The sequence below is a fragment of the Nyctibius grandis genome, chromosome 4, assembly GCF_013368605.1.
Source record: "Nyctibius grandis isolate bNycGra1 chromosome 4, bNycGra1.pri, whole genome shotgun sequence".
Taxonomy (NCBI): Eukaryota; Metazoa; Chordata; class Aves; order Nyctibiiformes; family Nyctibiidae; genus Nyctibius; species Nyctibius grandis.
Window position 1 is genome coordinate 77,549,578 of NC_090661.1, and position 13,132 is coordinate 77,562,709.

At 38.6% G+C, this 13,132-nt stretch overlaps 1 protein-coding gene across 6 annotated transcripts in view; it reads left to right on the top strand.

The window, feature by feature from the left end:
• Positions 1 to 13,132, top strand: part of ZCCHC24 (zinc finger CCHC-type containing 24) — a 122,409-nt gene that overhangs the window by 16,815 nt on the left and 92,462 nt on the right. For 3 of the 6 annotated variants that reach the window (XM_068397919.1, XM_068397920.1, XM_068397921.1), the window contains exon 2: positions 430 to 630. In XM_068397919.1, coding sequence (XP_068254020.1) covers positions 430 to 630 — 201 coding nt within the window. Of the gene's footprint in view, positions 1 to 429; positions 631 to 10,199; positions 10,303 to 13,132 lie in introns of those variants that run through there. The other 3 variants (XM_068397924.1, XM_068397923.1, XM_068397922.1) reach the window with 2 other exon arrangements.

Genomic DNA, 13,132 nt, shown 5'->3' on the forward strand with positions numbered 1-13,132 from the left:
CTTGGTGTTCTTTTCCTTTCCCTGAATTCAGTATTGTTCGTGTAAGCAGTTTTGGACACAAAAACATTCCCTTTTGTGGATTGTTCTTTCAGCATTTTGCCTGCATATTCTAACCGTACAGTGAATGTGGTACGATCGAACACAAGAAAGCAATTGTTGCTTAGTGGAAAGGTTGGACTAAGTGAACCATGGCAAGCTCAATAGTTTCCTCAGCAGTGGGGTGACCAGCTCCATTGCATTGCCTTCGTGAAACCTCTTTATTAATGGCCCGTATATTGCTCTCTTCAAACATGCAGCCATGTTCTTAATGAAAAAAGAAATAAATCACATTTTCTCTGCTATGTTTATCCTTCCCCTACTCAGATCACTCTCAGAACAGTCCTTAATACAGTACTATGTTTCATGTGACTTTTTTCTTTTCTTTTGCAGGCTCTGAGCAGCAGTCTGTACAAGAGTGCATCGCCTTATGGCTCTCTTAATAACATTGTAGATGGGTTAAGCTCCCTCACCGAGCATTTCTCTGACCTATCCCTTTCTTCGGAAGCCAGAAAACCCAGCAAGAGGCCACCTCCTAACTACCTGTGCCACCTCTGCTTTAACAAGGGACACTACATCAAAGACTGCCCACAGGTAAGGAATATACAATATTCTGGAAAAATCTTTATGAAAATTTTCACCATTCCTTGATCCTAGTAACATAGGATTTGACTGAAATAGTTCTTTAGAGTGAGTAGCACTGAAGAAATATCTTGACGAAGTGCCAAGCTAGCCATGTGTTCTTTTAATCTATTCTTTATCACAATGCTGATGGAAAAAATATGCTATTTCATTTGCCTAATAAGAGTTACAAAAATACTCATCTAGGCACAAGATAAGTAGATTTTTGAAACTTCAAAAATGGCTACTATATAATTTTCTATCACAGAGATTATGTAAAATACGTTTTCAAGCAGCACACTGTACAGTCAGTTTGGCAATGTCACTTAATAAAAATATAACAAGTTACATATGCTAAAGGAGAAGAAATTGTTACACTAGATGAGGACTCTGCATCAGTGTTGCAGTAACACAAGCTACAAGTATATCTCGTGCAACGTGTCTTCCGTCTCATAGAAGAGGTGTGCTATACTTGGCAAACGTGGCAGTCTTGGACTCCCAGAACTTTTTTGTAGTGGCAAAACAGGCAATATTTATTTCCTTAGAAAAGAGGTATAAACCAGTGTGCACTAAAACCACTCACCAATCTGCAATTTTTTTTTCTGAGGCTCCAAGCCACAATTGTGCAAGGTTTCTTCACCCTCTCAAGTTTCAGCTGGATGCAGGCGTATTGCTGGCTTAAACTTTCACAACTCCAGCAATTTTCTGCGTAGAGTCCCAATGAAATTAAGGTGCTGCCAATACTCTAGAAATACATATGTGGACATTACTGGCATCCAATTCACTATGCTTTAATCTCCTACCCTCTTAATGTGTGACTCCCAGCAGAATTAATCTGCATAGAATTAACTACAGTTAATTTGCCATTGGGGATGTCAGACATATATAAGCCAAAACACAGGCAGAAAAGCATCGGCCAGCTGAGCAGGGTCAGCATGAAATCAAGTCTAATGTCTGATGAGATGCATAACTCCTCCTGCTGTTATGTATAGACTAAACTGTTTTCTTCAGGGACTTTAGCTGTATATCTTTCGTTAATTCTAATGAAAGCTGTGGAATTAAAGTACATCTGCAGTCTTGGGTGTGGCACTTGAAAATATTTTTACTTCATATTATTTCAATATATGTTGAGTAAGGCAGTTTTCTTTAGGAAGAAAATAGGAAATTTTCCTTGCTAGGCGATCAAAAATACTCCGGTTTGTATACTTATGTGTTTAATGTACTTAGTTTAGCATGTTACAGCGAAATGTAGAGATAGGACCATGTAATAACGTACATTACTTAACAAGGAGATTAGAACTACAACTACTAAATATGCGGCAGAGGGAAATAGAGTGCTGATCTGTGGGAGATGGCTGTGCCATGCTGTGTAAGAAACCAAATGAACACAACAGGTCCCTTGACGATCAATACGTGCAAGCTGCAGCTCACACAGACAGTCCCAAGTGAACGTGTCAGAGTTGGAGCAAAAATGCATTATTTTTTTCATAGGTATTTTTACAGTTCGAGACATTAGAGATTAAAGAACAGTTAATGAAAATTGAAGACATACCCACAGAAATCCAGGAGATGCAAACAAATTAAGACTCCTGTAGGAAGATTAATTTACTTAAATTGCACATCCTATGTAATTTTTTTAAGATTTCACCAGTTACGTCTTCAATTTCTCTGTGAACCAGGAAAAAGACTTCCTACAGAGCGTACTCTGTGACTAGCCTATGAGCTAGTGAATACTGAGTGAAGGAACACGGGACCGGGAGGCATCTGCTTGATCACTGCATGCAGTCTTCTACAGTTACAGGCAGCCATATCATACAGTCCCTTTTGTAAACTGATCAAGTTTTAGTTGGGAAGTATTTCAGTATTTTGCTCTTGCTACTGCTGACGTGGGAAGCTGCTCCAGACCCTCAGTCCTCTTCTAATTAGAAATCTTCCAATTTCCAGGATAAGTGTAACTCATGGCCACTTTATAGTCATTTGTTCTCCTGCCAACATTGTCCTCCACTGAAATAGCTCTTCTCCCTCCCTGGTGTTTATCTTGGGATGTATTAATAGACTGCAATCATATCCTTTCTCAGCATTCATTCCATAGGACTAACTGAGCCAGGTTTTCTCAGCCTCCTCACAAAAAGTAAATGGACTCTCTCTTACCCAGTCCTTCTCATGGCTATCCTCTTGTGCTTTTCATCTCCTTGAACATGCATGACTACATGTACTTACAGCATCCCAGAACAGATCTCATCAGTGCCTTTTGCTGTGTGTGCAAATATCTGTTTCTATAGATCAAAGTTTATGTTACTTAAGGAACAGGTGATATGAAATTAGTTCTGCTTTATTGGAGATTTCTAACACAAGCAAGTGTTTTATGGTCTAGTCAGCATGTTGTAATTGCTTTCTTGAAAAAGAGCAGACTTAAGCATTCACAGAAACTTAAGCACTTCCCTATTTTATCTAAATTTGAGGACAGATCAACAGGAGATGACCCTGTGTGCATGAGTTATGTTCAAAACATTGAAAACATTGTGCACAAGAAGGGAGCACCAACAGCAGGATCAGGCCTTTGTTAGAAAGATTCCATTGGTTACCACTGCTTTTGACAATAACTGATTTCTTAATTTGAACATTATATGCACTACTTAATAGCTTAGATTTTGATACTTAGTTTTTCTAGTGCTGTCAAAAATGAAAGTTGTTTTGCAAATCCTACCAAAAAAAGGGTTGTAGCTATGCTTTTTTAAAGTACTTAAATTTGAATAGAGAAAAGAGATAAACTAATCTGATTTGGACAAAATGCGTATCAGTAAATCATACAGTATTTTTATTTTCTTTTTATGTAACTGCCTAATAAGAAACAGATTTTGAAACAGGGTGTTTTATGGAGTTTTTCCTGCATAACAAAGAACTTGTGTAACAACTTTGAGACTTTATATCCTCCCTTAATTCTGCTTGTTGTAAACACTGTAAAGATGTATGTTCTTTTTCTGTTGCTATAAAAGCTGATGGTATACCGTACTGGCGAAAATACATGTATTGGTTCAGATTTATATCTTAATACGATGATCATATTCTAGGAGTTTAAATAATTATAAACAAAAAATGCCAGCTTTAGTATTTGATTACCTCAGGTATCTGCAGTTTGCCCAATATCCTGTCCAAAATTATCTGTTTGGAAATTGAAATGGGTTTTAGAAAACTTCTGTTATTTTAGCAGGTAGCTTGTGTGATCTGTAGTAATAGAAAGTATGTTTTCTGTTTTAGAGACTACCAGAAATCAGAGCAATGTCACGACTGCAATTCATCATTTCCAATTTGCCTACCTTTGCAAAACCTGTTTGTTGCAATTATTACATCTATAAAAAACACAGCACTTTTTATCTTTAGTGTCATCTTTATAGCATACCTACATTTTCTCTGAACTAATTTTTGAGTTTCAGTGGCTTAGACGGTAACATCTGACTCATACCTCTCTGATCTTTCACATATAGAACTCTCATTGACTTGACTGAACTGAAAGATGTCTAGAGAATAAAGGTTAAAAGCAGTGCTCTTAAACTTAATACAGTGGCGCTCTTAAATTATCATTGACAGTGCCATCAAATATACAAAATATTTCTCTTTAAATAGTAGGGAAGGTGAGGGATGAGAGTACTTTTCCTATCTTGTTTACTAGTGGTTAGTTGCATGATTATGAATATATACACATAGATTTGTGAAAACTTTGTTTACTTATTTGTGTACTCGAAGGTACTGTGCCAGTGTACATTTTGCATGTGCATGATAACCATAGGTTTTCTTGCCCTTGCCAGGACAAAATAGTGATGAGCTCTGGGCCAGGAATAATTAAGATATGTGATTCTTTATTACCTGTATTTATCTAGCAGATGTAGAAACTCATAGAAGACCTTTTTTAAAAAGTTACATTGTCTGTTTTCACCTATTATCACTGTAGTCTATATTTTAAAATCCTACAGAATATAAACAGTGGGATCATTTGTACTATGCATGGCCTATATAAAATGAATCTTGCTCCTTTACAGTATAGGGATGTTATTGATGTTACCACACTTCCGTGATGTCGTCGCCCTAAACTCAGACCTATCATATAGCTTTAATATGCAGAAAGTACAGGATAATGGGGTATAGTGTTAGACACAGTGTATATGGACATTTGTGAATAAAAGCCTAGTTCAGGTTCGAAGAAGTTGCTGAGTGATTGAACCTTTGCCATGGTTCAAAATCTTCTTTGGGAAGGAAGTACATGGACACAGATTCTAGACCTCATTTATTGCATATGTCATTTCTCTTGTTAATTTGGGCAGTAATGGATTAACAACAATGGCAGCAACAAAGTTTGTACTTGTGGAGGTCAAAGCTCAGAGCTCCAGCAAAGCATCTCTGTATTCAAACTTTCCAAACTGCTCTACCTTATTCTGCCAAGCACCAGTTCCATCTGCCGGTCTCTCTGTCCTAACTTTATTCAGGTGCCATCAAATCCTTTTTGTGAAAACACGTGCAGGCCTAGTCACTCAAAAAACACATGGCTCTAGCCATGTTTCTGAATGCTGAACAAGGAGACTGGTCTGATCCCTGTGCCAGTGCCAAGCTCTCTGAAAAAAATCTTCCAGACAATGCCTGTAAATTTATACACAGGCAAGGAACTCTCACATCATGGAGACTTGGTGGAAAAAAAAATTATGGGCAAATATCACCATTCTGCAGTCAAATCCCTGATGCACCACAGCTGTTTAGTCCAGTCGCTGGGAGACAGAACTGTTACACAGTGTGTCCCAGTTTTATACTATACTCATAGAGGAAAACGCATGTGCGTGCTCGTAGAAATACAGACATACTACCAGAGACGTATACGTAAAGGGAAACAATATTAGCCTCGTTTTGCACTGCATTTTTAAATCTGTGAATGAAATGTGTGTCATGATCCATACTAATGAGGCCAACAGTGGGAGTCTTTCCATTGCCAAGAGTGATCTTTGAAGCAGATCCTGTAAAACTAAAGTACCTTGAGAACACATATTGAAGTCAATGGGAGTAGTAAGTAATTACTGTGGCTGCTTGAGTTTGCATAGACTTGCTTTTGTGGTTTCATGCAGGATGTGGAAGAAATCAGCGTCAAACTGAGTTCAGTCCTTTCTTCTTAGGCCATAGCTTAGTCTGCCAGATTATGCTGCCCTGAAGCTGTCCCTCCCTGTGGTCAGATATAGTGGATCTTTGGCAGCAGAGTTGGCTCCGCAGGCAGCTATTTGGCTGCAAGATTGCAGTGACTCTCATGCCTGAAGCATTAATCTGATTTGTCTTGTGCCTCATGGTTGTGCAAGGATCTCAAACGTCTGCAATATTCAAGGAGTCCACAGCTGTACTTCCTCCAGGTACCAAAGGCTGGCTAAGATGAACAAGCTGCCATCTTCACAAAGATAGAAAGATTTTACCTTTCTGGGTTTTGGCTTAGAGATCTTAATTTTTAAAAAAGCAAAACAAACACAAACCTCTTGAAATTTATTTTTCTTTTTAAGTGGAAGATGATGTTTCAGAGAGCTCTGGAATGAAAGGAGATCATAGGCTTTGAAAAATCTTAAAATTCACTCTGAAAAAAATAATTTTGACAGTTGCTACATTTTACAGTAGTCTTTTGGATATCAGGTGATGACTTCCAGATAAACATGTCTTTTCTCCATTGACCTGAGTGAAATAAGAATCAGTATTCTTATTCAGTTATAGCATGAGGGGTCAAACTCTCCAGTCTCTGCCACATGCAGCCACTTTGACAACTCCATATCAAATATACTACAAAATTTATTGCAGCGTTGTTTGTTTTGTTTTGTTTTTTTTAACTCAAATGCCTGAACTTAGCCCTGCCACGTTTTCTCAGAGTTTCTGAGTTTAGCTGGATATATTTTCTCAGATAATTTCTACTTTTATTATGAAGACTTGCAGAAATCTCGTAACAAAAGTATGGTGGGCTATAATTTTGTCATATCCATTTTACCTCTGGAAATGTAAGCTGTTTAAGAGTCTGAAACATCAGAAAATACTCATTTCTCTCTGTTTTGGAAATTCTGAATAAGCTGTGCATCTTATGGCTGTAAACCATTTATCAGAGAGGCAAGCAACTTGGACAGTTGTATGCGAGTAGAGGGCATCCAAACAGCTCTGCTTTAACAGCATGCTCCCAAAGTACTAGTTTTAAAACTGTGGCTATAATATGTGGCATTTACATCCAGTTGCTTGATAAACTGGGTGCTTGGAAAGGAGATACTGAACCCTAAGAAACCAGAATAAGAGCAGTTAAATAGTGAAAAAGAAAGCAGAAATATCTAGTGACCTGTGCCTGTCCCCCTTTGCTGTCTAGCACACTACTCCGTATTACATTCCCAAAAGTCTGGAATACCAAAACCAAACTCCTCCTTCAGCACCATCATTAAGCCGTTATTACTGTGGTTCTGTTTTTATTATTGATATGAGTTCAAACTTTTTTTTTCTGTGGGAAATGCAACGTAAACAGATGCAATAAAGGCAAATACTGTAAGAGGGCTTGCTTGCTTGGTCTTTGTGGCAACCTTGGGGTGGAAACTCAGGTGCTGTGCGATGGTTACCAATGGACTGTATGACAGGTGTTGGAGGATCATCCACCACAAAATTTGAGGTTTCATTGAGGTTTTCCAACTTCTTTATGGTTACCTTTGAATCTCATTCACATATTCACTATCTAGATAAATTCAAGTCAGTTGCCCTCTGACAACAAGGGGGATATCAGGAAAAGAATTCTGTTTAAATGTAAACCCTTATGGATACCTGGCATTTCAACAGAATAAGGTTTCAGCATTGGTAAATTCTCAGCTGGGTCCAGGTTAAGCACAGTAATTCAGGGAAGACTGGAGAGGAGAGAAATTAATTTGGCATCTCTGAAACATGACTTCCATTGAAAGACTGAAGAACCAGTGTTGTTTGCTCCCACAAAAAGACATATTAATAAGTTGCAAATATGTAGAAAACCTTGCATGAAAGGCAGTTTGTTTTCCAGATCCACAGCTAATGAGTCCAAAGTATTGGATTTCAACTAGGCTGCTCTTTCTAACTATGAGGCATTGAAATAGAGTGCCTCTTGATCATTGGAAGCCTTTCAGAACAGTATAGATAAACATCGATCAGGATTTTCACAGGTGATCCTGTCCAGGGACGAGAGAGAGAACATTGCAAAGCATCTGCCAGCCTTATGTTTCTACTATTGCATATCTGCGTACTAATAATACAACTCATTATCTTAAATGTGCATAATTTATATTTAAAAACTGTGCACAACAGACCAGATCCAAATCTGGTGCAAGTCACTGGGAGACTTTTCTAAACTCCTTTGAAGCAGACTGAATATTGCATTGGTCTAAATCTGGACTCTGTTTACCAACAATTTGGTATTTGCTTAGTTTGCAGTAAAACTTCTGATAAACCGTAATTAAGTGCTTAGCTTGGAAATGAATACTGCAAGCATTCCTCTTGAGAGGGAAAGTAACGGCTGGTTTCCAGCCCTCCACAAGCTGATTTGTAGATAAGGTAGAGAGAGAACTAGCAGGTCAGAACTACACTAGTTTATCAATTCCTCATTTGCACTGATAAGAAAGGAGTAATGGAAGATTAAGTGAATCATGTTTTCTCACTTCGTAAGAGTATTTTGCTTTAGTGTGAAATATAAGTTGTGGAATTTTCATCCATGCTTGGAAGCGTTCAAGATCCGACTGGACAAAGCCTTAGGAAACCTGACCTGAACTCAACGTTGGTCCTGCTTTGAGCAGGAGGTTGGACTTGGTGATCTCCTGAGGCGCCTTCCAGACTTTAATGATACTGTGATTCTATTCCATGGTAATTAACTAAATTTTAATGCTCTGCAATAAGAGATCACTGATTGTTCTTCAACATCGCTGTATCTCCCAGCTCTAATGTCTACCACAATCCTTCCTCACTGTGCTTTTAAATAAAATACTCTTGGAAAATACAATACTGCTAAAACATAAAAGTTGAAGCAAAGAGGCATTTATTACAACAACAAATACAGGAAACAAAAGACCCTAAACCTTGGAAATAACACCTGTCAAAATGTCCGTGCACAAACACTACCTGTAAAAATGTAGCTTCATTTAATCTATATTTAGAAAGTCAATCAAATAACTTTTTTTCAAAAGGAATTTTCTCTAGAAGAATATCTATTTCAACAAGGTATTCAGCTGAAAAGGCAAAAGGTTGAAGAACACATCTGAAGTAGAAGAAACATTCTCTGCTTCCCAGTGTTTCATACATTTCATTTACTCAAATGAATATTTATATCTTTTATATATTGTTTCACAGTTTCTCAAAAGTGAAAACGTGTTTTCTGATAATCCACATGGCCAATTAAAGAAGGCCTACGAGGTCTGAGTAGAGGCTGGGATGGCATCAGGTAAATGGGACATGCTCTGGCTGTTGAGAAGAAAGCGACTGTCAGGGGAGTGAATTGCCTTGTCCCTCCCTCCCTCCCTTTTCACTTACTGCACAGAGGACGAAGCTGGCAAACAGATAGCAAAGCAGTGAAGAACGAGAGCAAGTCACTAAAAGGCAGTGCAGCAGTTTCTGCTGGCAACAGCTGGCAGCTGCAGCTCGGCTTCTCCTTGCCTTTCTGATTGTCCCAGGACAGTCTGTAGATTGTGAGGACACAATTCCAGCCCTCTCATTTTCCTGCTGTCAAGATGTACCAGTCAGTCCTGCCTTTCCCTGCTGTTATGTCACTTCCCTCAAGAAATTAAGATACTAAATGGAAATTAATCCCTGGTATACCATTTCCCTGGTATAGCACAAATATTGGTGCTATTCTGCTGTATCTGGCTTATGTCAATAAATGTAAAAAGGAGCCTTATATATTTCGATACAGCTCCTTCTATAGCTATAAAAAGGTCTACTATAAGATGCAAACAGAGTTTGTCAGGTAACTAATGCCCATCAATGCCTTGCGGGATTTTATATATCCTTCAGACTGGCTGAGTGAGCTAGATCAGAAGCAGAAGAGAAGGCAGCACTGCATGGATCGGGAGCACATGTCTTTGTGCTGTACTGATGCATGGATGTCAGCCCCTCAGACATCAAGCTCAGGAGGCATCATGCAATCTGATTAAATAGTCCAGGGCATGCTTTTCAGAGCAGTATTACCTACAGAGTATACTCTGAGCTGAGTTCACTTATAACCAGCAATCCTGTGGCTACAAAGGAATACTCAAGGATTCAAATTGGTTTAGAAGTCATTACACCTATTGGAGAATAAACCGTGTGATCTTGGTATTGATGCTAAGATGCAAGGGCTTGTTCAGCATTCAGTTTGTAATCCTAAAGAGGCTCTTCCTGTATGTTTAGAGTAGCTGTCTAGTCACTACTCCCTCCCAGAAGGAGCACATTTTGATACAGCTGCCATTTGCTGCCCATACAGCAAAAGCCACATGTTTTAGCCTTATGTTAATGGTATTTTAGAGCAGCTGGCATAAAAACTGACTGCAGGTTCCTTGTTGCAGCAGCACCAATCAGTGCATACCTGTGAAAGGATAGCTGAAGCACCAAACCTGGAGACTTTGAAGACCTGTGAGACTAGTCATGCTAATTTTCTTGCAAATTCAAGTAAGAGCAGAATCTGTATTTATTTTGAATTTGTTTATTTGACATAAGGCCATTCCTAATGCTTTCAATATTATAAAAACCGTAGATTCCCTAAAATTAGTACCATTAAGCAGTCACTTTCATAATTTTGTTTTTCCCTGTTTATATTCTGGAAGTGTTAGCTCTGACTCCACTCTACATCCAGAAATTCAATGTGTTTGTTGTACAAGTGTATAATGTGACTCTCAGAAACCTAATAACTTCCCCCACTGTTAGACTGAAAGAGCTGAGAACAGAACTTCAGTTCACAGACATGTCCTGTTTGAACTCCTACACTATTTCTCTGCATCAGCTCACCAAAACCAACACTAAATATCTGAAATTTTCTTATTTTCAATAGCAAAATACGCCTTGCAAAAAAGTAATAGATTTGCTGATAAGCTTACTGTAAACTTAGCTCCTTACCATCTTGTATTTTACCCTAGAAATTAGCTGTCATGTTACTGATAGAAGACTTATTTAAGGATACATTTCCCACGTTTCTAGAAGCTTGTTCTTCTAAATTTCCTTCGTGGGGCAGAAAAGCTAAAATGTTTGTATAGTAATTAGAGAAAACAAAGAATAAGCCTTTCACTTCAGAGAACAGTCAGTGCCAAATTATTAGCTAAGGAATAAAGCCCGTAGACAGGCACTTAAGCTGAAACATTTGAGGATTTTAGCAGCAACAGCAGACATTTTGGAAATGACATAACTTGATTACTAGTTCATCCTCAGATTTGTGCCTGGTTTTCCACAAGATACTTGGCTACTCTTTGTTTCTAACTCATTCTCTGACTGTACAGAAACGTGCTTAGAAGTACAGCAGCACCTTTTGAGAGCTTCTGTATTACTGACCCCTGTAAACAACTTCTTTTTCATTCTGCAAAGTAAGAGCATATTTCAACTACGCTTAGACACTGTATCAAGCTGTAATTTTGGACATGAGTTCAGAATAACACTGAACATTTCCCACGTTCAAGGGTTTCATATACAAAATACTGGTTTCAAGTCCATTTCTAATTTTAACGCATATTGCAGGTGTGCAACTATAGATAAAACTCTACAACAGCACAGACAAATCAATACTTCCACCTGAGCCAGCGTACCCACACCACTTGGCAGCCAAGAACACCCAGCCCAAGTGCACACTCAGCCCTCCCAAAAGCTGCCCCATGGGTCTTATGTAGGTGAGGAAAGAAGACCTCAGGAGACTTTATGACAGCAGAGAGGACCTCCGAGATGGTTTTATATAGCAGTCATGTTACTCCTAAATGCCTGATTACGCAGTTGAGGAAACTAGAAGAGCAAAAAGTAGGGGAGAGAAAGGCTCCTTTCAAAGAAATGGCAAACAACAAGTCTTTCCCAGAATATCAAAGGAGATTTATCATTAAGGTAGAAAGGCAGCTTTGGTTTAAATAGTTTTAAAAAACAAAACTTAATAGTAGTCATTCCAGACCTTAATTTTGTATTTCTCAATGCAAGTTAGAGCTCTGCTATTTAAAACAGATTTCTGTAAATCCTGGTTAAGAAGTTTAATAGATTAGAGCTAAATGACAAAACTGCACTGCTTCTTTCATAATTTTTTACCAAGAATCATGAAAAAGTCCTCCTGTAATATCAGGTGTCCCTGGGCCTGATTCTCTGTACCCTTTACATGAGGACAAACCACCACCAAAATGGTCATTCTGGCTTTTGTGCTGCACTTGCCACTTGTCAAGGTGTTTACACAAAACATGGGAAAGTAGAGAATCAAGCCCAGGAATTTTCAGGTTTCCTTGAAAATGGTTACTTATGTAAATTAAGGGTATCATTCCTATCCTGAGATTGTTGTATGGCTGTGACAGGTGAAATACATATCTGTCTGCATTTCACATGTCACAGGCATATAACTTTCTCAGGATAGGTGATATTGATATCTCCTGAGATAGCATAGAGTGCTGTTACACATACAAAACTAACCAGACCCTGATTTTAGAGCATGCTAATCTTTTTTGCATTAGTGATCAAAAGTTTCTAGCAGTTTTCTGCTAATCTAAGTGTATTACGCAGTTGTATCCCATGTAATGTAATGTGGACATCAAATGTGTAGGCTGAAGCTCTGAAGAAGGGACAAAGGCCTGTTTCAATGATGTATGACATTTTCTTAAGGTGACTTGCAGGGGAGTATGAAGGCCTGACTTCCACGTTCAGCTTTTTTTTAGTATCTGTAATCACACTGCCCTCTCAGCTTTTCACTATTTTGTAATTCTGTTTGATTCCTTATCCTAGACCCATCTGATCTTCTAAAACACGACCAAAAGCTTCTTGTCGATCCCTCTTCCTCTGTGTGACCCAATCACAAATAATACTTTGAGTCTCCTCATCTCCTCTTAGCACCCTTAGAAGACAGGGATCTCTGACTAGGTTTCATGGCACTCGTGGTCTGAGAGCCTGAGGTCCTTGTGCGCTCAGGAGGGAGAAGAAGGATAAGGTGGGCTGTAAAGATGGATGTTGTATGCCTGCAACCATCAGCCTTAGCAAATAAGAGGAGATCTAACAGTCATACAGAGACTGTTAGCATAGCGCCACGTACAGGACTGACAGACGGTTACTGCTTGTGTTACTGTTTCTGTTGTTCAGTAGTGAAAGCTATGGTAATTAATAACAGTCTGACTTTTAGGCCACTGCTTACACTCCTGTTAAGCTTCAAAACAATTGTCTCTCTTGATGGTATCATTTACAGCAGTCTCCTGAGCAGCAAGTCTTAACTGGAGTTTTATGGTTAGTTTGTGATGAATTATTTACTTGCATACTATACTGAATCTATTTAAAT